The sequence below is a fragment of the Schistocerca piceifrons genome, chromosome 1 (assembly GCF_021461385.2).
Source record: "Schistocerca piceifrons isolate TAMUIC-IGC-003096 chromosome 1, iqSchPice1.1, whole genome shotgun sequence".
Classification (NCBI taxonomy): Eukaryota; Metazoa; Arthropoda; class Insecta; order Orthoptera; family Acrididae; genus Schistocerca; species Schistocerca piceifrons.
This window is the reverse complement of record NC_060138.1, coordinates 792,842,597-792,867,727: the sequence shown is the minus strand read 5'-3', so window position 1 is coordinate 792,867,727 and position 25,131 is coordinate 792,842,597. Positions and strand designations below refer to the sequence as shown.

The following is a 25,131-nucleotide window of genomic DNA, read 5'->3' as shown; positions in this document are numbered from 1 at the left end:
AACGCGCAAAAACGCCGTTTTTCTGGGGAGGGTCATATCTCGTGTTCTATTGATCACAGAGATAAGGGGTCAAGTGTTTCGGACAGTCCTTGGCCTAGAGACTATTTGCATACTTATAGGAAAAACGACCATTCTGTACCTATCCTAGAGTGAGTCGGTTGGTTCTTTTACATTGGGTGTGGTCTGGGAAGTGCCTTAGACAGCTTATAAGAGAAACATTTGTTCTCGAGAAAGCCCCGAAAGCCAAGATTTTTGGACACCGAAAGTGCTATTTGTGGGAGTCGCCACTTTTATAATTTCTACTCATGGGAAATCGTCGAAATTTTTATCAAATACTCTTAAGATAACGATCTTGGTGTGCCTTGAAACATTTTTCGGTCTCATAATCCGTTATGGAGATCCAGAGCTTCAAAGTTACCCTACTTATGTAAGTAAGATATGCACGTAATATCGGCTCTGAGGGGCAAATGTAGTTTTAACTGACCTAGTGAGCACATGGCAAGGACTCTGGGGCCATACAAAGAAAGGGTTCTCAGGTCACCAAACTATGTTTTAGTCGCCATTTTTTCGCCCTTAAAACTTTATGATGAGCTGCCTCTGTGCAGTGCGCGCTTCACATCTGTTTCGAACTGAAAATAACTCGATGGTACCACCTGACGGTATAAGCACCACGCAAGAAATTATTTTGCTATGCAAAATTTGTTGTCTTTTCAAATCAAACACTTCATTTCTTGGTATGAAGTAGGTGTAGGCTAAAAACGTGCATTTTTATGGAAAGTAGAGTAAAGTGAACTTGCGTTAGATGGGAATCAATTCTGTTTTAACGTTATTTAATGCAAACTTATTTGTTGTTTATATGTGTACCGTATCACACCGCTGTATTTCTGTTCTAAACAAAATAACGCACTTTATCAATGGACTGTACCATTTTTCTTTGGTACAGGGGTACGGCGATGTCTACCTCACTATGACCTGTGGATTTTGGTGTATACTAGGACTGTATAAAAATGGACCTGCAAACAAATAAATAATTTATTTTGTAGCTTTATTTTCTAAGGTGTCAATTAAAACTAACCCTCCTACATGCCCATTTATCCGAGTACGACTTGTTAACTGTCCTACAATTTCTGGAGAGAGAAAGTAATGCAAGACCTCACAAACCAAGTTCTGACAGAAGCAAACAAGAACAGTATCCTACTGAGGTGATAAAAGTCATGGGATACCAACTAATACCGTTTCGGACCTCCTGCCTTGCACAGTGCAGCAGCTCGACGTGGCATGGACTCAACAAGTCGTTGCAAGTCCCCTGTAGAGGATTCGAGTCATGTTGCGCCTGTAGCTGTCCACAAATGCGGAAGTGTTGCTGGTGCAAGATTTTGAGCACAAACTGACCTCTCGATTATATCCCATAGATGTTCGATGGGATTCACGCCGGGTGATCTGGATGGCCAAATCATTCGCTCGAATTGTCCAAAATGTTCATCAAACCAGTCGCGAACAACTGTGGCCCGTTGACATGGCTCATGGCCATCCACAAAAATTCTGTCAATGTTTGGCAACATGAAGCATAATAGCTTCAAATGGTCACCATGTTTCCAGCCAATGATCGGTTAAGTTCGAACGGAGTCGTCTCGGGTCCAATCGATACGGCTACTAGCCCAGGAGAGGCGCTGCAGGCGATGTCGTGCTGTTAGCAGAGGCACTCGCGTCGGTCGTCTGCTACCATAGTCCATTAACGCCTTATTTCGCCGCACTGTCCAGACGGATACGTTCGTCGCACGTCTCACATTGCTTTCGGCCGTTATTTCACGCATTGTTGCTTGTCTGTTAGCACTGACAACTCAACGCAAACGCCGCTGCTCTCGGTCGTTAGGTGAAGGCCGTCGGCCACTGCATTGTCCGTGGTGAGTGGTAATGGATGACATGTGGTACTCTCGGCACACTTTCGACACTGTGGATCTCGGAATATGGCTTCTTTATATGTGCATATCTTTATAACATATCCTGAAGAAGGAGATACTGAGTGCATTGGTTTGGGACCAGTGTCTCATGGAAGGTGATCTGGACTATTGGAAGATCGGAAAACAAGAAATGGGAAGCATTTGAAATATGATGCTGTCGAATAATGTTGAAAGGGCAAAGGACAGATAAAGCAGGAAGTGGAGAATTAGTACAAAGAATAGGTGAGGAATGGAGTCAATGGGAGGTCCTTACCAGATCAAGAGACAGGTTAGTGGAACATCTGCTGAGGCATCCGACACTAGTTAATTGGCTCTGGAAGGAGCTATAAGGGGGGGGGGGAGATAGCAGGGGCACAAAAACAATGGAATGCACAAAAAATATGTGACTAGAGGATGTAAAATTTAAGATTTGTACAAGGATGAGAAGATTAAAATAAGGTAGGAAAAGATGAAGAAAGCATTGGACCAGTGGAAAGAGCGACGATTTAAAAAAAATGCTTCGGCATGATGATTATTGTAAAAGTGAGTCTTGCTTAGAGTAGAAGGCTAATTTGCTTAATTCATGACCCTGACAGCGGCCGAAAACCACTGCCCATCTTTTGTGTAGATAACGATGAAACACAGCACGGTGATGTTGACGGCGTGCATCCCTCACCTTACGTATCTCTAGTTTAAAATGTGTACCTATGATCTTTTGAAGCTTTTAATGTTTCCAGTACAACATCATTTCAGTTATATGCATTAAAGATGATGGAGTTTCCAGGCAGGAAGATACAGTTAAAGTACGACTAATCGATTGGAGATTTCGGGTTTAATATAAATGTAATGGCTCAGCCTGTGCAATCGCTACATTCTGTGAGCAATTACTTATGTTTTATAGACTTCAACAGGGTAATTTTTGGAAATCTTATAAGTAGATCGAAAGAAACATTTAAGAACAAAATGTTGAGTGAGTTGCTGGGGTAGTGATGTGAAAGGCAAAGGAAGAGATTCCAACTTTTAGCACATGAGGACTGTAACAAGTTATTTTAATTCGATGACGATACTGCTAAGAATCAGCAGTTATTGAATGGCGCGGGCAGTGAAAATACAACGAATTTTGCATAACAAAATAATTTGAAAATACAACGAATTCTGCATAAGAAAATAATTTCTTGCATGGTGCTTTCACCGTCATGTGGCACCATCGAGTTATTTTCAGTTCGAAACAGGTGTGAAACGCGCATTGCACAGAGACAGCTCGTCATAAAGTACTATGGGCGAAAAAATGGAGACTAAAACATAGTTTGGTGGCCTGAGAACCCTTTGTGTGGCCCCAGAGTCCCTGCCATGTGCTCACTAGTTCTGTTAAAACTACATTTGCCCTTCAGAGCCGATATTACGTGCATATCTTACTTGCATAAGCAGGGTAACTTTGAACCTCTGGATCTCCATAACGAATTATGAGATCGAAAAATATTTCAAGGTTCACCAAGATCGTCATCTTAAGAATATTTGACAAAAATTTCGACGATTAGCCATGAGTAGAAATTATCGAAGTGGCCACCCCCACAAATGGCACTTTCGGTGTCCAAAAATTCAATTCAGCTAATGAGAATTACTAGCGCCTTGATGTAAGTTGATGCTATTGAAGGAAACAACATCTAACCATCCTAAATTGTAATAAATGCGAAAATTAACGTAATAAAAACAAAGGAAGTGACATTTTTGCAGGCTTTATTGGTTTCAACAGAGAAAATACATCGGAAAATGATTCACTAAGCTGCGTTACTGTAGAAATATAATCTGTACTAGAATTAAAGCTTTAGCTACATTTCTTGATATTTATTTCATTACACTACACACTTGCCCAAAGGACAACATTGTTTACATTAAAACAACTAGTTATATTCCTCGTTTAGCACAATATGCTACCCCATTTAATGGTAGTTATAATGCGCTGCTATGCTAGTCATTTACTGTAGTTGAGAAACAAAGAGTCGACGCTACTTCTGACGTACGTCGATGTGACTTTCAGAGAAGTCACGATGGAATCCTGCACCGTGGCGCGCGCTTCGGCCGGCGCTCAGGGCCAGACGATGGACTCTATCCAGGGCACGTAGTGCGAGACGCGCGAGTAGACGGCCGGCGAGTTCTCGAAGCCGCAGAACTTGCCGAATGACGTCACGCCCACCAGGCCGTACATGCAGTAGGGCTCGTGCAGCGGCACCTGCAGCGGCCCGCCAGAGTCGCCCTGTAACACGGGAGGAAGAGAAATCAGCAGTAAGTCTAAAATGGGAAACAGGTGCCGGTCGAACTCGTAACTAGCAACATTAGGTTGGTGTTACACACTACTCTACGAAACTTAAGGTCAAGAAGGATAAAACAACATAACGTGTTAACTACTCGTTGGAAATGAATCGAACTAGGGAACATGTTGCCAGATGTCTCCAAGTCCTGCATATGGCGGGAGTTCAGCCTGACTGTATCGCCAAGTGTGCGCTGGCCCCACAGCCCGAGGTCGTGCAAGGAACGGGAAAAGACAGTGTGCGTCAACCACCGAGCAGTTACAACATGCCCTGTAGGCAATATGTGGATGACTTCACACGGAGAAGATCACTGGAAAACTGGAAGGACACGAAGTGTAACGACTGCGTCACAGGAGCTTGGTACTGCGTTGTTCCGAACTACAGGCACAGATGCCCGAAGGGGAGAAGGTGGTCGAGCACGGTCAACTACAGCTGCAAAATGGTTCAAATGTCTCTGAGCACTATGCGACTTAACTTCTGGCGTCATCAGTCCTCTAGAACGTAGAACTACTTAAACTAACTAACCTAAGGACATCACACACATCCATGCCCGAGGCAGGATTCGAACCTGCGATGGTAGCGGTCGCGCAGTTCCAGACTGTAGCGCCTAGAACCGCTCGGCCACCCCGGCCGTCACTACAGCTGCAGATGATTGCTATATTGAGCAACGGGCAAGAAAGAACGCAAGTCAAACAGCAATTGTAACAAAATCTGACATGATTTGCAAGGCAGCAATCTCACAGGGCAACCAAGAGTACAGGATGACGGCATTACCATCAGAGCGAATGGAAACTTGACAAGCAACAAGCCGGAAGTCGAAAACATCCGATGAATAATCATTTTTTAAATGTTGTAGTGAAAATAGGATCTAAATGTTCATTAGAAGAAACAAGGCAGTTAACGGAAGAGGCCTTACCCACACAATTTGATACAATTCAAATTCCACCCACCTCTCCTTCTGAAATTAGGAAGATAATAAACTCTCTCAAGAATAAAAGCTCACATGGAATTGATGGCATTACCAGCAGGATAATAGAAGCTTGTTCGCAAGAGATAAGTGGGATTCTTAGCCACATATGTAATAGCTCTCTGAAGCAGGGTGTTTTCCCAGATAGACTGAAGTATGCCATTGTTAAACCACTGCATAAAAAGGGGGATACGTCTGATGTCAACAACTATCGCCCAGTCTCTCTTCTGACTGCCTTATCCAATACTATTGAAAAAGTAATGTATTGTGGAGTAGTTTCACACCTTCGTAAAAATAAAATTTTAACAAAATGTCAGTTTTGTTTCCAGAAAGGTTTTTCAAGGGAAAATGCTATATGTACTTTCACTAATGAAATATTAAATGCTCTGAGTAACTGGAAGTCACCCGTTGCGATTTTTTGTGATCTATCAAAGGTTTTTGATTCTGTAAATCATGGAATACTTCTAGATAAGCTCAAGTACTGTTGTATGAGTGGGACAGAGCTCCAATGGTTTAAATCGTACCTAACTGGAATAGTGCAGAAAGTTGAAATAAGCAGTTCACTTAATATGCAAAAACTGGTGATTTCTCAAACTGGGGAACAATCAAGAATGGGGTGCCCCAAGGTTCGATCTTGGGTCCTCTGCTGTTCTTAATATATATTAATGACTTGCCATTCTATATTTACGAAGATGCCAAGCTGGTACTTTTTGCCGATGATACAAATATTGCTATCACACCCAACAGACAAGAATTAACTGGTGAAATTGTAAACGATGTTTTTCAGAAAATCATTAAGTGGTTCTCTGCAAATGGGCTCTCATTAAACTTTGACAAAACACAGTATATACAATTCCACACAGTAAATGGAATGACACCATTAATAAATATAGACTTCGATCAGAAATCGGTAGCTAAGGTAGAATATTCAAAATTTTTAGGTGTATGCATTAATGAGGGGTTGAACTGGAGAAAACACACTGAAGATCTGCTGAAACGTTTTAGTTCAGCTACCTATGCTATTAGGGTCATTGCAAATTTTGGCGATATACATCTCAGTAAATTAGCTTACCACGCCTATATTCATTCTCTGCTTTCGTATGGCATTATATTCTGGGGTAACTCATCATTGAGTAAAAGAGTGTTCACTGCACAAAGGCGTGCAATCAGAATAATTGCTGGAGCTCATCCAAGATCATCCTGCAGACACTTATTTAAAGAGCTAGAGATCTTCACTGTAGCCTCAATATATATATATATATATATATATATATATATATATATATATATATATATATATATATATATACATATATATATATATATACATTATATATATATATATATATATATTCACTTATGAAATTCGTTATTAACAATCCGAACGAATTCAAAAGTAATAGCAGTGTATATGGCTACGACACTAGGAGAAAGGATGATCTTCACTACTCAAGGTTAAATCTAACTTTGGCTCAGAAGGGGGTAAATTATGCTGCCACAAAAGTCTCTGGTCACTTACCTAATAGCATCAAAAGTGTGACAGATAGCCGTATAGCATTTAAAAAAAATTCTTAATGGGAACTCCTACTCATTAGATGAATTTTTGGATATAGTGACCGGGTAATTTCCCCAACCCCCACAAAAAAAAGATTTTAAGTGTCATGTAATATTTTGTGTTGTAATATCTTATATAGACACCTTTTATTGACCTGAGACGCTCCACATCATTACGAAGTGTCTTATTCATGATCTATGGAACAAGTACTAATCTAATCTCACACTCCGCAGTGGCGCGGCGACTGCGTGGTACTGGTCTCTTTGCCCGACGACCAGCAATTTGCGTTCCATTGACACAGACACATTGGCGACACTGTTTGCGAAGAGAATAGGGACTGGATCGTCGAGAAAATTGGTCGCGTGCTCTTCCCGGATGAGAGAAGATTCAGTGGAACTAGTGATTCTCGACGTAGCCTCATACGTCGAGAGGAGAGAAAACGTAATGCACCCAGGAATGTTGTCGAAAATGATCGTTTTGGTAATCTAGGTGTTATGGTGTGGGGAGGCATAATGTTGCATGGGTGTACTGACTTCCAAAGCTTTGAACACGGTGCAGTCGCCGATGAACGTCACTTTGATGCTGTACTCAATCCCCTTGTAAGTCACTTCATTTTTGTGGATGAGAATGTGCGACAGCATCGAACGGTGCAGACGGAGGAGTCCTTGGAACGAGAGCATTTTAGATGAATGGGCTGGCCTGTCCGTTTCCCCTATTTGAATCCCGTCGAGCACGTGTGGGAAGCGTTTGGCTGTCGTATTGCAGCGCGCCCACACGCATCAACGGCCTTCCAGCACTTGTCAACCGCGCTGCTGGAGAACTGGAACGCCTTACCACAACAAGTCCTTACCAAGCTTGTGGCCAGCATGCGAGCACTTGCAGGGCGTGCAGTGTCGTCGACTGTGATCTCACACCCTAAAAAGAAGCGTGTTCTGCCTTTCGCAAAGTCCAGGAGACCTTCATAAATGGCGATGACTTCAGTGTAATTGTTACCCTTGAATAAAAGGGTCACTTCCGTTTGTCTCATTGCATATTTTTTTCAGTTACCTTCCGCAGTATACAGGATGGTCCATTGATAGTGACCGGCCCAAATATCTCACGAAATAAGCGTCAAACGAAAAAAACTACAAAGAACGAAACTCGTCTAGCTTGAAGGGGGAAAGCAGATGGCGCTATGGTTCGCCCGCTAGATGGCGCTGCCATAGGTCAAACGGATATCAACTGCGTTTTTTTTTCAAATAGGAACCCCCATTTTTATTACATATTCGTGTATTACGTAAAGAAATATGAATGTTTTAGTTGGACCACTTTTTTCGCTTTGTGATAGATGGCGCTGCAATAGTCGCAAACGTATAATTACGTGGTATCACGTAACATTCCACCAGTGCGGACGGTATTTGCTTCGTGACACATTACTCGTGTTAAAATGGACCGTTTACCAATTGCGGATAAGGTCGATATCGTGTTGATGTATGGATATTGTGATCAAAATGTCCAACGGGCGTGTGCTATGTATGCTGCTCGGTATCCTGGACGACATCATCCAAGTGTCTGGACCGTTCGCCGGATAGTTACGTTATTTAAGGAAACAGGAAGTGTTCAGCCACATGTGAAACGTCAACTACGGCCTGCAACAAATGATGGTGCCCAAGTAGGTGTTTTAGCTGCTGTCGCGACTAATCCGCACATCAGTAGCAGACAAATTGCGCGAGACTCGGGAATATCAAAAACGTCGGTGTTGAGAATGCTACATCAACATCGGTTGCACCCGTACCATATTTCTATGCAAGAGGAATTGCATGACGAGGACTTTGAACGTCGTGTACAGTTCTGCCATTGGGCACAAGAGAAATTACGGAACAATGACAGATATTTGCACGCGTTCTATTTAGCGACGAAGCGTCATTCACCAACAGCGGTAACGTAAACCGGCATAATATGTACTATTGGGCAACGGAAAATCCACGATGGCTGCGACAAGTGGAGCATCAGCGACCTTGGCGGGTTAATGTATGGTGCGGAATTATGGGAGGAAGGATAATTGACCCCCATTTTATCGATTGCAATCTAAATGGAGCAATGTATGCTAATTTCCTACGTAATGTTCTACCGATGTTACTACAAGATGTTTCACTGCATGACAGAATGGCGATGTACTTCCAACATGATGGATGTCCGGCACATAGCTCGCGTGCGGTTGAAGCGGTATTGAATAGCATATTTCATGACAGGTGGATTGGTCGTCGAAGCACCATGGCAACACCTATGGGAGCGACATCTAGCGGGCCAACCATATCGCTATATGGTTTCCCCCTTCAAGCTAGACAAGTTTCGTTCTTTGTAGTTTTTTCGTATGACGCTTATTTCGTGATATATGTGGTTGGTCACGATCAATGGACCACCCTTTACACTGCAGTAGTTGTTTGTATGTATGGTCCAAGTTTCGTCGAGCTTTGTTACTGGTAAGTGAGACATCATGCGAAAGTTACTTTTGTCCCTAAGTTTTGCACACCAGTATACATACCACTTTGGCTAGCACCGTTTGCAGATAATGAAGTAAGCTCGATGTAAATGCAAACTGCTGTTTAGGTAACTGGCATTATCTAGAACTGTTGATACATTAGGCTACTTTCATGATGTAGCCAGGAATAAGACAGCTCCCATTGCGATCAGATCAGATGATGATGTAAAATTTTCCGCTGTTATAATGACAGTACCTAGACAGTATCTTCTGTGTGTAATGCAGTAGTAACGCTGTAGACCTTCAGAGCCTGAGCGACGTCTGCAGATCGGCATACAAGTGGGAACAGTAGTAGAATGTTACCTACTAACCGCTAGTTCTGGACTAAGTACAATCCAAGACCAGAACCAATGGCGGCAGCGAAGGAGACTTACCATTTTTTCAATTTACCGTGTAGTTCGTACATTTTACATTAAGTAGTAGTAGGCTGCACAAACCACAAGTGAACCTATTATTCTTCGTCGCCTTATGTCGCCCATATTGAAACATGGTTTTGAAGCTGCGGCTGTTAATGTCATAAAAGATAAATTAAAACGCTTATGTGTGTCAGTCACTTATATTTTCTTCCACAATGCGTTTCGAGGGGTCATACCCTTATCTTCAGGTGGACCGGTGGATTACATTACATTATTTGCTGATTGTAGACAGTTGTCTGTTGTAACTTTCATTTAACTACAAGCAGGATATAATTTGTCACTATTTACAATAATGTGGCACTGAAATTTTAAATTTTAACGACAATAATGTACTTGTAAGAATTTCCAGAAACAATAAACTCAAGACTCGTAATAAATATACATTTTCATTAGGTGGTACACTTACATGAAATAACGACGCAAAAAGTCAGAGCTTGTACAGATGTAGATGTACAGTGCTTAGTAAATGAAAGAGAATTTCCAGCTTTGCGGTTAAAATGCACTATATTGTTCGTTTGTGTTTGTTTGTTGTTTAATGATGGCAATCTGTTCTTATAGCCCTCACGTTGCTCTTGCCGGAATGCCTTGCATTGCATTTTTATCGTTAAAATTTATAACTTCAGTGCCATATCACGATACTTTATTTGTAGTGAAATGAAGGTTACGACAGACAACAAGCAAGATGTAGCAAACGGAATTCTAATGCAATTCACTGACCTACATGAAGATGAGGGTGTAAGCGTTCGCAACACGTTGTGGAAGAAAATAAGTGTGTATGACACACAATAGTTTTAATTTTGTCTTTTACCATTATTATTCATATTATTATTATTATTAATCTTTCAAACCACATTGTAGAAACGAATTGTGATTGAATGCCGCAATTTTATGTGATTTTGTTGCTGTAACTTTCGTAGCTAATTCTGCTGTTAACGGAATGTAAGATCCGTCATAGTTTTCGAAAAACTCAATTCAAAAATGTATCAGGTCTTCTAATGTTCTCACTACGCATAAAGGATTTATTTGACAGGATCAGCAACACTAAGATTGTTCGCTGTTGATGCTGTTGTGTACAGGGAAGTATCGTCGTTGGAAGTTCGTAAGGAACTGCAGGATGACTTGGACAAAATTTCTGTTTGGTACCTGCATCTGAATCTACATGACTGTTCTACAGTTCCACTTAAGTGCCTAGCAGAGGATTCATCGAACCATCTAGAGAGAGGGGGGGGGGGAATGAACACATACGTCTTTCCATACGAGCTGTGATTTCTCTTATTTTAGCACGAGACTCATTTCTCCCTATGTAGATGGACACTAAAAAAATATTTACACATTCGGAAGAGAAATTTGGTAATCGAAACTTCGTGAAAAGATCTCACCCCAACGAAAAATTTTTTTTTGTAATAACTGCCACTTCAGCTCGCGTATCGCAACCACTCTTTCACCTGTTTCGCTATACTACAAACGGAGCTGACCTTCTTTGAAGTCAGGAACCGCGCGACCGCTACGGCCGCAGGTTCGAATCCTGCCTCGGGCATGGATGTGTGTGATGTCCTTAGGTTAGTTAGGTTTAAGTAGTTCTAAGTTCTAGGGGACTGATGACCACAGATGTTAAGTCCCATAGTGCTCAGAGCCATTTGAACCTTCTTTGAACTTCTTCAATGTCCCCCGTCAATCCTGATCCCATAACGCGCAACAACACTCCAGAAGACGATGGACAAGCCTAGTGTAGATGGTCTCTTTAGTGTACCTCCTGCATCTTCTAAGTGTTTTGGCAATAAAATACAGTGTTTGGTTCAGTTTGCCCACAGTGTTATCTGTGTGATCGTTCCAGTTTAAGTTGTTCGTAACTGTTATCTCTAGCTATTCAGTTGAACTGATATCCTTTAGATTTGTATGGTTCATCGTGTAACCGAAATTTGAAGGATTCCTTTTAGTAGACCTGCTCATATGGACGACCTGACACTTTTCATAATTTAGAATCAATTGCCGTTCTTCACACTATCTTGTCTAAATCAGTTGTGCAGTACTGAGACTGTTACGCACCAGTAGTCGAATGTGTGCCGGCCGCTGTGGCCGAGTGGTTCTAGGCACTTCAGTCCGGAACCGCGCTGCTGCTACGGTCACAGGTTCGAATCTTGCCTCGGGCATGGATGTGTGTGATGTACTTAGGTTAGTTAGATTTAAGTAGTTCTAAGTCTAGGGAACTGATGACCTCAGATGTTAAGTCCCATAGTGCTTAGAGCCATTTGAACCATTCGAATGTATGATATATTTACCACAGTGGGATAACGCGATTATAGCATAGTATAGCATAGGTATGTTATAGTACACCACGTTATAAATATTTACATTGTTGTCAGTATGGGTAGTACTGTGATGTATTGGTTTATTTCCTTCTGTTACGGCACTCGGTAATGGGATGACATAGTAAATGTGTCACGCGTTTGAAAACTGATGCGTAACATTCTCAGTACTGTTTCATGAGACAGTCTTACGATAGTTTCACAAGGATAAACCATTTTGCAAATGGTTTTGATCGTGTGATGACTTTCCTATACGGAAAATGGCGGCATCATTTGCAAGAAATCTAAGCGGGCTGCTCATATTGTCTCTTAAATCGTTTATGTAGATTAGGAACAGCAAAAGACCATAGTACTTTCTTGGGGAACGCCAGATAACATTTCTGTTTTAGTCGATGAATATTCGTCAGTCACCACGGACCTTTCTGACAGGTAACGACGAATCCAGCTGCGTAATTGAGACGATACTCCATAGGCATGCAATTTGATTACAAGTCGCCTGTGAAGAAGGATGTCAAAATCTTCTCGAAATGTAGAAATTTGGTACCAGTTTGATAACTCCTCTCCAAAGCACTCATTACTTTATGCTAATAAAGAGATAGTTGTATTTCAAAAGAACGTTTTTTTTCTGAATCCGTTCCGACTATCTGTCAAAAGAGCGAATTCTTCGTGGTACTGTTCAGACACAGTATATGTTCCAAAGCCTGCTGCAAATCGACGACTACATCTACATCTACATTTGTACTCCTCAAGCCACCCAACGGTGAGTGGCGGAGGGCACTTTACGTACCACTGTCAGTACCTGCCTTTCCTGTTCCAGTCGCGTATGGATCGCGGGAAGAACGACTGCCGGAAAGCTTCCTTGCGCTCTCGAATCTCTCTAATTTTACATTCGTGATCTCCTCGGGAGGTATAAGTAGGGGGAAGCAATATATTCGATACCTCATCCAGAAACGCACCCTCTCGCAACCTGGACAACAAGCTACAGCGCGATGCAGAACGCCTCTCTTGCAGAGTCTGCCACTTGAGTTTCTTAAACATCTCCGTAACGCTATCACGCTTACCAAATAATCCTGTGACGAAACGCTCCGCTCTTCTTTGGATCTTCTCTATCTCCTCCGTCAACACGACCTGGTACGGATCCCACACTGATGAGCAATACTCAAGTATAGGTCGAACGAGTGTTTTGTAAGTCACCTAGGAGTTGATGGACTACATTTACTAAGGACTTTCCCAATGAATCTCAACCTGGCACTCGCCTTACCAACAGTTAATTTTATATGATCATTCCTCTTCAAATCGTTCCGTACGCATACTCCCAGATATTTTACAGAAGTAACTGTACCAGTGTTTGTTCCGCTGTCATATAATCATACAATAAAGGATTCTTCTTTCTATGTATTCGCAATACATTACATTTGTCTATGTTAAGGGTCAGTTGCCACTCCCTGCACCAAGTGCCTATCCGCTGCAGATCTTCCTGCATTTCGCTGCAATTCTCTAATACTGCAACCACTCTGTACACTACAGCATCATCCGCGAAAAACCACATGGAACTTCCGACACTATCTACTAGGTCATTTATATATATTGTGAAAAGCAATGGCCCCATAACACTCCCCTGTGGCACGCCAGAGGTTAATTTAACGTCTGTAGACGTCTCTCCATTAAGAACAACATGCTGTGTTCTGTTTGCTAAAAACTCTTCAATCCAGCCACACAGCTGGTCTGATATTCCGTAGGCTCTTACTTTGTTTATCAGGTGACAGTGCGGAACTGTATCGAACGCCTTCCGGAAGTCAAGGAAAATGGCATCTACCTGGGAGCCTTATCTAATATTTTCTGGGTCTCATGAACATATAAAGCGAGTTGGGTCTCACACGATCGCTGTTTCCGGAATCCATGTTGATTCCTACAGAGTAGATTCTGGGTTTCCAGAAATGACATGATACGCGAGCAAAAAACATGTTCTAAATTTCTACAACAGATCGATGTCAGAGACGTCAGTAATATGGATTTGGAACTAAGTGTACTCCTATTCTCCTGCTGAGTATGGGTTGACCAGTGCAACATCCCAGTCGTTAAATGTAGATCTTCCGCCGAGCGAACGTGTGTAAATGATTAGGAGTCATTATATCAGCACACTCCGAAAAGAACCTTATTGGTATGCTATATGGACTGGGAGATTTTTCTTTATTATGTGATTTAAACGGCTTTCATGCACTGGGGAAATCTACTTTATCTACTTCATGTAGCTGGAATATTTACTTAGTGTTCTTTGGTGACAAATTCCGGGAAACCGTGTTAGTAACTCCGCTTTAGTGGCACTGTCGTCGGTAACATTACCTTTGCTATCACGCTGGCGTAATTTACCTACGGCCAGAATCTCTTTGGACTTTCTGCCAGACTTGAACGCAGAGCTTCATTGAGAAAACTATTAAAGGAATCTCGCATAGAAGCCCGCTCTACATTTCGAGCTTCAGTAAAACATCTTGGCGAATTTGGGTTCTTTTAAACTTGGCGGGCTGTTTCTGCAACAGTATTCCTACTTGTTTTGTACACCACGTGGGATCAGTTCCATCTCTTATTAATAATTTATTTGGTGTAAGTATCTCAATTACCGTCGGTACTGTACCTTTGTATTTAAGCTACATATAGTCTACGCTTACGTAGTTAGTTTGGAAGGAGTGGAGAATGTCTGTTAGAAGGTGTCAAGTAAATTTCTTACTGCCTTTTTAAATAGACATAATTTGCGTTTATTTTTCGTGGATTTGGATGTTGCGATATTCAGCCTCGCTGCAACGATCTTATGGTCACTAAACTATATCTGTCAGATGCTCTCTATTTCCTCAGGATTATTTGTTGCTAAGAGGTTGAGCATGTTTTCGTAACCATTTACACTTCGAGTGGGCTCCTGAACTAATTTTCTGAGGAAGTATTTAGTACGATTTAGGACGATATTTTATCCCTACCACCGGCTTTAAAAATATATTTTTGCCAATGTATCGAGGGTAGTTTGAAGTCACCATCAATTATAATTGCATGAATGCGGTACCCACTGGAAACGAGACTCTTGTTTTCTTTGAGCCGTTCAGTAACTGTATTATCTGAGAAGGGGGTCGCTAAAAGAAACCAATTATTAATTTTTTCCGGTTATCAAGTATAATCCCTACACATACTAACTCACAGGAACTATTTACTTCGGTGTCACTACAAGGTAAACTACTTCTGACAGCAATAAACACTTCACCACCAATTGTATTTATTTCATCCTTTCAGAACACCATGAGGACCATTGTAGAAATTTCTGTTGAATTATCTCCGGCTTTAGTCAGCTTTCAATACTTATGATGATTTGCGCCTCAGTGCTTTCTATTAGTAGTTGGAACTATTCTTTCCCAACACAGAATCATTTACAACTGTAATACCTATTGTTCCTAGGTACAGCCTCGTCCTGTGTTTACCCTACACTGTTTGAGACTGAAGCCCGCTATGTACTTTCCCGAGAGGCTCTTTACCCAAAAAGTGTCAACAGTCCCGCCTCCCTACTCCTACCCGTAGAGACGCCTCCAGCGTGTAATGGACCCTAAGTGGAACCCGAAGAACCCAACCGCCCTATTGCGTAAGTTGAAGTCCACAGGGTAGCAGAAGCGTCTGAGCCTCTGATTCAGACCCTCTACTCGGCTCAGTAGCTATGGTCTGCAATTGACGATGGTACAGATGGTGATCTCCGCTTTCATCCCGCAAGCAAGACTAGCAGTCTTTACCAGTTCATACAGCCCCCTGCACCCAGAGAGAATCGTTTCCGATCCAAAGGGACACACATTATTAATGCCGACGTGAACCACCACCAGAACTTTGTTGCACCCTGTGCTCTTCATGGAATCCGGCAGCACCCTATGATAAATAGCTTAGATAAAATAAGGTAATACCTATCACGCAGAAAAAGTCCGATAGCATCGGATTCAAGATTATTGGTGTACATGGTGAACACGCCGTATCGTGATAAATGTAAAAGGGTAATACTGGGAGGCGACGTGAAGTGAGCGATCACGTAAAACGATTGTTAGAGAGGTGGAAGGGAAGACGTAGATTTGTTGAAAGCCTTCTGCGAATGTGCATTACATCTGTAATAGGAACTGAAAAGAACACGCTAGTAGCACTATTTCTACAGTATTTTTCTAGTTTTTGGAGTACCTTCCAAGCATGCATGGGAACAGAGATAGCAGGAATTCGGAGACGCGTTGCTTGGCCATAACAGGACGATAAAGCCAATGCGAAAGAGTAAGACGAAAGTTTGGGCTACCTAAATGATAATACTTGTAAGAAAGACAGCGCAGTTATAGTGAAACCTTGTCGAGGAAATTGAGAGAATCTGTATTCGAAGAAGATCGTGCAACTGTTACCTCTCGCGTACGGATCATGAGGATATGCCTCATTCGATATGCAAACGCATTTCCCCGCAGAAGGCTCTAAGTTCGATTCTCGATCCACCTTTACTTGTGGTCTGTCAGTAAGATAGGAAGTGTTTCAGATCGATGTTAGAAGACGAGGAAGGCGTCTTTGTAGAAGACATATTTTATAGAGTGCTAAATGGTAGGAGTCGTCGAAATTGCCACTGAGGTAGAAAAACAGTTATAGAAGCTGTAAGAGTAATACACGTAGAGCCCAAAATCATACGATATACCGAAAGTATATTCATAAAAACTTCGGCAAATGTAAGAGCATCGAGAGGCACAAATGTTTTTGTTTGGTTAATGTTTTTAGTGCAAGTATCAACGGAGGTATTGAAGTAGGTACGTTTTTCTAAAAAATGGAACCGTATACTTTTTATAAATGCATTCAATAGCTCTTGAGAAGACAAATACAGTGAAATAGCGTTTGTTAATGTTGACGTTGAAATCCGTTGCAAAATAATTCGAGAAATGTCCTAGAATTTGAGAGCACGGCGGCCGGAACAGGCATTAGCGGTGCAAACAACGCCAAGCAGAGCTTTTGTGTTATGCTGTTTCAGAATATCAACACATTTGCCTATTTTCTTGTCTGCACTACCGGCCACACATTTCTGCTCCAACATTCGTTGCGTGCAGACATGTGCACCATTGAGGAGAAGTTGGATACACGACTTTTATATAGTGAATGTAAAAGAAAATACCGCAAAAACAGTACAGCGATATAGGGCTATCTATATCCGGTGTCTCACGCGCCAGACAGTTGCACGAATTACACTACTGGCCATTAAAATTGCTACACCACGAAGATGACGTGCTACAGACGCGAAATTTAACCGACAGGAAGAAAATACTGTGATATGCAAATGTTTAGCTTTTCAGAGCAATCACACAAAGATGGCGCCGGTGGCGACAGCTACAACGTGCTGACATGAGGAATGTTTCCAACCGATTTCTCATACACAAACAGCAGTTGACCGGCGTTGCCTGGTGAAATGATGTTGTGGTGCCTCGTGTAAGGAGGGTAAATGCGTACCATCAGGTTTCCGACTTCGATAAAGGTTGGATTGTAGCCTATCGCGATTGCGGTTTATCGTATCGTGACATTGCTGCTCGCGTTGGTCGAGATCCAATGACTGTTAGCAGAACATGGAGTCGGTGGGTTTAGGAGGGTAAAACGGAACGCCGTGCTGGATCCCAACGGCCTCGTATCACTACCAGTCGAGATGACAGGTATCTTTCCGCAAGGCTGTAACGGATCGTTCAGCCACGTCTCGACCCTGAGTCAACAGACAACAACCATCTGCACGAACAGTTCGACGACGTTTGCAGCAGTATGGACTATCAGCTCGGAGACCATGGCTGCGGTTACCCTTGACGCTGCATCACAGACAGGAGCGCCTGCGATGGTGAACTCAACGACGAACCTGGGTGCACGAATGGCAAAACGTCATTTTTTCGGATGAGTCCAGGTTCTGTTTACAGCATCATGATGGTCGCATCCGTGTTTGGCGACATCGCGGTGAACGCAAATTGGAAGCGTGTACTCGTCATCGCCATACTGGCGTATCACTCGGCGTGATGGCATGGGGTGCCATTGTTTACACGTCTCGGTCACCTCTTGTTCGCATTGGCGGCACTTTGAACAGTGGACGTTACATTTCAGATGTGTTACGACCCGTGGCTCGATCCCTGCGAAACACTACATTTCAGCAGGATAATGCACGACCGCATGTTGCAGGTCATGTACGGGCCTCTCTGGATACAGAAGGTGTTCGACTGCTGCCCTGGCCAGCACATTCTCCAGATCTCTCACCAACTGAGAACGTCTGGTCAGTGATGGCCGAGCAACTGGCTCGTCACAATACGCCAGTCACTACTTTTGATGAACTGTGGTATCGTGTTGAAGCTGCATGGGTAGCTGTACCAGTACACGCCATCCGAGCTCTGTTTGACTCAATGCCCTGGCTATCAAGGCCGTTATTACGGCCAGAGGTGGTTGTTTTGGGTACTGATTTCTCAGGATCTATGCACCCAAACAGCGTGAAAATGTAATCACATGTCAGTTCTAATATAATATATTTGTCCAATGACTACCCGTTTATCAACTGCATTTCTTCTTGGTGTAGCAATTTTAATGGCTAGTAGTGTATTAAGACTCTCGCACGGTCATGTTGCTTGAACGTCAAAAAGAGATCAAGAAAGACTGCCATTAACAGAGAACACGAAGAAGCTATTCTGGCTACAACGCTAATGAATCCGCACAATGGCAAGAGGCATATTGCCTATGAATGTGGAATCAGCCAGACGATTGTCATTTGCATCCTGCATCGACAGAATTTCCATCTCAATCATTTGTCACATCTGGCAGTCGACGACTGTGTTTTCGAATGTCGTACAGAATTTTATTGGTTTGCTTTTGCAACTGAAAAACGATCCTACATTTTTCCAAGGTGTGCTCTTTACCGATGAAGCAACATTTATTAGCCACCCTAACGTAAATTTACATAAGATGCACTGCTGGGCAGCCGAAAATCCACACTGGCTTCGTCAGATGCAACATCAACGGCTATGGAACGTAAACGCATGGTGCATCATCACAGGAAATTACATTGTGGTACCTTTCTTCAACACAGGCGTTGTAAATGGACATTCGTACGCCTACTTTCTGACGAACATTCTGCCGGTTCTGCTAGAAGAAGTACCATTGAATATTCGACAGTGTGTGTGGCTCCAACACCACACTTGTCCAGCTCACTCGCCGCGTGTTGCAACGCAAATACGGAACGAAAACTTTCCTGACGTTTGACAGGACGAAATTCTGTTGTCAAATAGCCTACGAGGTCCCCCGATTTGACTCGTCTTGATTTATTTCTTTGAGGAGCACTTAAAGCTGCAGTCTATGATGAAGCCTCAACTACCCCAGACGATATGTGTCGTTGAATCGCCAGTCCATGCTCTACCATACCATCCACTCTAATTATACCTGTTCGTCGTTCTTTTGAACGGCGATTGCAATTACGCCTTACAGACCATGGTCAACAGTGTGAACACATGCTTAAATAAAGGATAAAGTTATTTTTTGAAGACACAGTTCGTTATATCATTGTTGGCTAAATTGTTTATTTCATTCACGTTTGTACGAAGTTGCATTCCAATGTCAAATAAGTCGACATTGTGTGTTGCACGTGGCTGGTAACGGTGTCATTACGCGCTTACGTTCAGCGCGAAACGACGTTGTGTTAAGAAATGTATTTAGTTTTCGGTGTACAGGTGGTCACCGAAGCGTTTTTAATAAAATTTTTAATTCAACGATTGTGTCCCATGTGGTACAATTTAGAGCAGTATAGGCACAGACAGTTGTCCGATAGCATTTATTTTACTTCTAAGAAGCACATAGACGCTTACGGAAAAGATAGGTCAAATTTCCCTTCTAACATTTGGATATTTAATACAGTATGTGTTTTTTGCAGCGTATGAGACCACTTTATTTTGTAAGAATGAACAGTTGATGTCCCTGTTTCATCTCACGCAAATCTAGGAGGATACCCAAATACGAAATAGTTTTCCTAAGCCCCTTGTGATACGCTACAATTCTAGCCTATGTCGTATTTTCATATACAACATTCGTAGGTGAACGTGCATCTAGGTCGTAAGGTGGTTCAAGGGAACATAAAGTTTTATTATCATCGTGCAGGACTACCTTCGGTGTACAACTACGCAGCTTGGTCCGCGAAGCCTGCTTGGCAATGTTTGTACCGCAAATGCCGTTTCCGGCCACGGTGCTCTTACATTCTAGGACATTTTTCGAACTTTTTAACGATAGATTTCAACGTCAACATTAACAAACGCTTTATCACTGTAATTGTCTCCTCAACGGCTACAGAACGCAGAAATAAGAAGTACACAGTTCTATTTAAAAAAGTCCTTGCTTCAATATCTCCGTTGATACGAGCGCTTTGCACCACCCCGGTTCCCAGGACTCCTGAAGACAGACGTTCACTGAGGATATTGTATCACAGACACAGTCCCTTTGTCTGTTCAGAGATGTCACTCAACCCGCCCAAAGATGTAAACAATGCATGAGCAGCGCCTATTAGACGGAGGGGGTCCGACAGCTGACCAGCTCCAATCATTCCACCACGGTTCGTGTTGTCTGTAGTTCAGTCATGCCTAGACGGTCGATACCGAGATTCGATCGCGTCCTCATTGTTACTTTGTGCCAGGAAGGGCTCTCAGCAAGGGAAGTGTCCAGGCGTCGCGGAGTAAACAAAAGCGATATTGTTCGGACTTGGAGGAGATACAGAGAGACAAGAACTGTCGATGACATGGCTCGCTCAGGCCACCCAAAGGCTACTATTGCAGTGAATGACCGCTACCTACGGATTACGACTCGGACGAACCCTGACAGCAACGCCACCATGTTGAATAATGCTTTTCGTGCAGCCACAGAACGTCGTGTTACGACTAAAACTGTGCGCAATAGGCTGTAGAATGCACAACTTCACTCCCGACGTCCATGGCGAGGTCTATCTTTGCAACCACGACACCATGCAGCGCCGTACAGATGGGCCCAACAACATGCTGAATTGACCGCTCGGGATTGGCATCACGTTCTCTTCAGCGATGAGTGTCGTATGTGCCTTCAACCAGACAATCGTCGGAGACGTATTTGGAGGCAACCCGGTCAGGCTGAACGCCTTAAACACACTGTCCAAAAGTGTAGCAAGGTGGAGGTTCCCTGCTATTTTGGGGTGGCATTGTGTGGAGACGACGTACGCCGCCGGCGGTCATGGAAGGCGCCATAACGGCTGTACGACACGTGAATGCCATCCTCCGACCAATAAGGCAACCATATCGACAGCATATTGGCGAGGCATTCGTCTTCATGGTCGACAATTCGCGCCCCATCGTGTACATTTTGTGAATGACTTCCTTCAGGATAACGACATCGCTCCACTGGAGTGTCCAGCATGTTCTCCAGACATGAACCCTACCGAACATACCTGGGACAGATTGAAAATGGCTGTTTATGGACGACGTGGCCCACCAACCACTCTGAGGGATCTGCATCTAATCGCCGTTGAGGAGTTGAACAATCTGGAACATCAGTACCTTGATGAACTTGTGGATAGGATGCCACGACGAATACAGGCATGCATCAATGCAAGAGAATGTGCTACTGGGTATTAGAGGTACCGTTGTGTACAGCAATCTGGACCAACACCTCTGAAGGTCTCGCTGTATGGTGGTATAACATGCACTGTATGGTTTCCATGAGCAATAAAAGGCGCGGAAATGATATTTATGTTGATCTCTGTTCCAATTTTCTGTACAGGTTCCGGAACTCTCGGAAGCGAGGTGATGCAAAACTTTCTTTGATGTGTGTATATATGAATTCGAGAGGCTGTAGAGGGTGTGTTGAGGAGCCAACCGAAGATAGCAACCCAACGACACTGACGCTTCCGCTGCTTCAGGTACAGTGTCTGTGTACTTCATCTCTCTGCGTCTAGAGAAAATCTTTGTTCAAATGTCAGGACGTTTCTCTGAATGTTAGAGAAGAATGTAAGGCAGCTCGTACATGACCAAACTTGTTTGTCAAATTCGCTCTTTTCTATCCACGGGTTTGTGAAATAGACCCGTACATGTACCAACAAAGTTTGTCAATGTACTCTCACTGTTGAAGCAGGAGTTGTTCGTGTCGTGAAGTATTTTGACGTTAGTGGGAGTGGCCACCAAAGTGGGCAAGCGTTTCTTGTACTGACTACAGTATTGTGTATAAAGAAGACACAGAAAACTAGACGCCTTGCGATAGAGTGATTGAAACAGACGGAGGAATATGCCTATGAAAGTCTGGAAAAGGAAATATTGCACTCAGAACCTGATGATTCACCAACTTTCTCCGAAAGGACAGACCTACTTTTAATGACTGAGTTGCTTTGGCCTCACATTGAAAAAGAAGACACAAGTATGCGAACTTTTGTTCTCTTCTGTTTGGTCCTGTGATGATAGTTCCTTAAAATGCCACGAACTGGGAACATGTACATCGTCCGTGGAAGAACTGAAGAGCTTCGAGTTTTGTATTTTATTGCACTTCCGCTTATATGTTGTGCATAGAATATTCATTTTCTACTTAACCTCTTCGTCCTTAAAATGTGGCTGGGAAAAACGCAAAAAGTTTACCATTTTTGTAATTGTCAGCGCTGTTTGGTTTTTTCCTTGATCGCAGTTTACATAGTTCCTGAAATTCATCATACAGTGGATCAAATGGTTCAAATGGCTCTGAGCACTATGGGACTTAACATCGGAGGTCATCAGTGCCCTAGAACTTAGAACTACTTAAACCTAACTAACCTACGGACATCACATACATCCACGCCCGAGGCAGGATTCGAACCTGCGACCGTAGCTGTCACGCGGTTCCAGACTGAAGCGCCTAGAACCGCTCGGCCACACCGGCCGGCATCATACAGTGGGTTGAAAAGCAATGAAACTCTTTTTCGCTAAACACGCGCGACGAAACTTCGACCCCCATCTTGTCATACCTGCCGTCAAGGAAAATTTCTCTCGAATACGCTCTATCTTTCACAAACGCGTCAAACTGCGCCGTACATGGTCAAATATTTTACGAACCTAGTAGAGTCTGACAAACTGTTTTATTGTGTAAGAGATGCTTAACTGAGGCGGGACATGGGTATCAGCCCAGCATGTACCTGCTGGGATGTGGAAAACCGCCTAAAGCCACATAAACATGTACACCATCCGTACGTAGTTTTCAGATAATGCACTTAAAAAAATTTCACTGGATTCTTTGTCCCTGCCACCCGTTATAAACGTTTGAGTCTTCCAGTCTGTATCTGGTAAACTAAAATCTCCACCCAAAACTGTAACATGGTCGGGAAATCTACTTGAAATATTTTCCAAATTTTCCTTCAGGTGTTCTGCCACAACAGCTGCTGAGCCAGGGGGCCATAGAGACATCTAATTATCATGTTTGAGCCTGCTTTAACCGTGATGTTCATCCAATTATTTCACATTTCGGATGATGCTGTAGTATATCGAGAAGTTGTAACAATGGAAAATTGTACTGAAATGCAGGAGGATCCGCAACGAATTGACGCATGGTGCAGGGAATGGCAATTGAATCTGAATGTAGACAAGTGTAATGTGCTGCGAATAAATAGAAAGGAAGATCCTTTATCATTTAGTTACAATACAGCAGCTCAGCAACTGGAAGCAGTTAATTCCATAAATTGTCTGGGAGTATGCATTAGGAGTGATTTAAAATGGAATGATCATATAAAGTTGATCCTCGGTAAAGCAGATGCCAGACTGAGATTCATTGGAAGAATCCTAAGGAAATGCAATCCGAAAACAAAGGAAGTAGGTTACAGTACACTTGTTCGCCCACTGCTTGAATACTGCTCACCAGTGTGGGATCCGTACGAGATAGGTTTGATGAAAGAGATGGAGAAGATCCAACGAAGAGCAGCGCGCTTCGTTACAGGATCATTTAGTAATCGCGAAAGCGTTACGGAGATGTTAGATACACACCAGTGGAAGACTGCAAGAGAGACGCTCAGTAGCTCGGTACGGGCTTTTGTCAAAGTTTCGAGAGCATACCTTCACCGAAGAGTCAAGCAGTATATTGCTCCCTCCTACGTATGTCTCACGAAGAGACCATGAGGATAAAATCAGAGAGATTAGAGTCCACACAGAGGCATACCGAAAATCTTTCTTTACACGAACAATACGAGACTGGAATAGAAGGGAGAACCGATAGAGGTACTCAAGGTACCCTGCGCCACACACCGTCAGGTGGCTTGCGGAGTATGGATGTAGATGTAGAAAGGCTGGCCGGCTCACCAGTCCTAATCGTTAGTCCGCGAGGCGCCTTGAGGCAAAGAGGCAATGATCAGATAGAACAATGATCAAGTAGGATTAAAGGAAAGACCCATTGTAGTTAGCCGCAGTCAGGCGCCACCAAATGAGCGACACCCGAGTCACATGTTCCTGGCCGATAGGACCTCGGTGCTAGGCGAGTCGCCGTGGCTCAGGCTGTACTGTACGTCATATAAAATACACTCCAAATCATGCCTAGCTTACATGCGTATTCGAGCCCTGCACCACTGGGTGCTAACTTGGTGACGGTCGTTCTTACTCAGTGTTCGACTCACAACGAACTTGGCTTTTTTTTATGGCTTATGCCATCGTATCTCGTACGGACACTTTAATCGCGATGAGGAATCATCCTTTCGTGTTCGCAACCAGTGCCAGTGTTATTGACCCCAAATTTACGGAACTTTACCAGCAACAATTGCTCAATGGCTCAAGAGCAAAAGCACAAAGAACAGCAGGCCGTTCTCCTGCAGCTCGGTCTTGGCAGCAGCAACCATGTCAGTGAGTGGTCACGGCTACGTTCCCACAGCACCGCCGTTTGCTGCCTTCAACGAGTCTTCTGAGAGTTGAGAAGTCTGCCTCCGCCGCTTTGAACTGTACTGTTTAGTTTATGACATTCCTGGTAGATAGCAAAGTGCTTTATTTCTCCTAGTAGTTGTTTGAATCAAGTGGTGTAGAAGCTGCAAGCTCCCTCGGACCCTAGTGAACTGTCTTTCACTTATTTCTGTGCTCTGTTTACCGAGTACTGTAGTCAACAGACGCACATTTTT

At 43.1% G+C, this 25,131-nt stretch overlaps 1 protein-coding gene across 1 annotated transcript in view; it reads right to left on the bottom strand.

Annotated features, from left to right (window-relative positions):
* Nucleotides 1-3,676: 3,676 nt before the first annotated feature.
* LOC124775119 (serine protease snake-like) overlaps nt 3,677-25,131 on the bottom strand; it is a 216,871-nt gene continuing 195,416 nt past the window's right edge. The window contains exon 6 of the mRNA XM_047249961.1: nt 3,677-4,194. Coding sequence (XP_047105917.1) covers nt 4,027-4,194 — 168 coding nt within the window. The 3' untranslated portion in view covers nt 3,677-4,026. The remainder of the gene's footprint in view (nt 4,195-25,131) is intronic.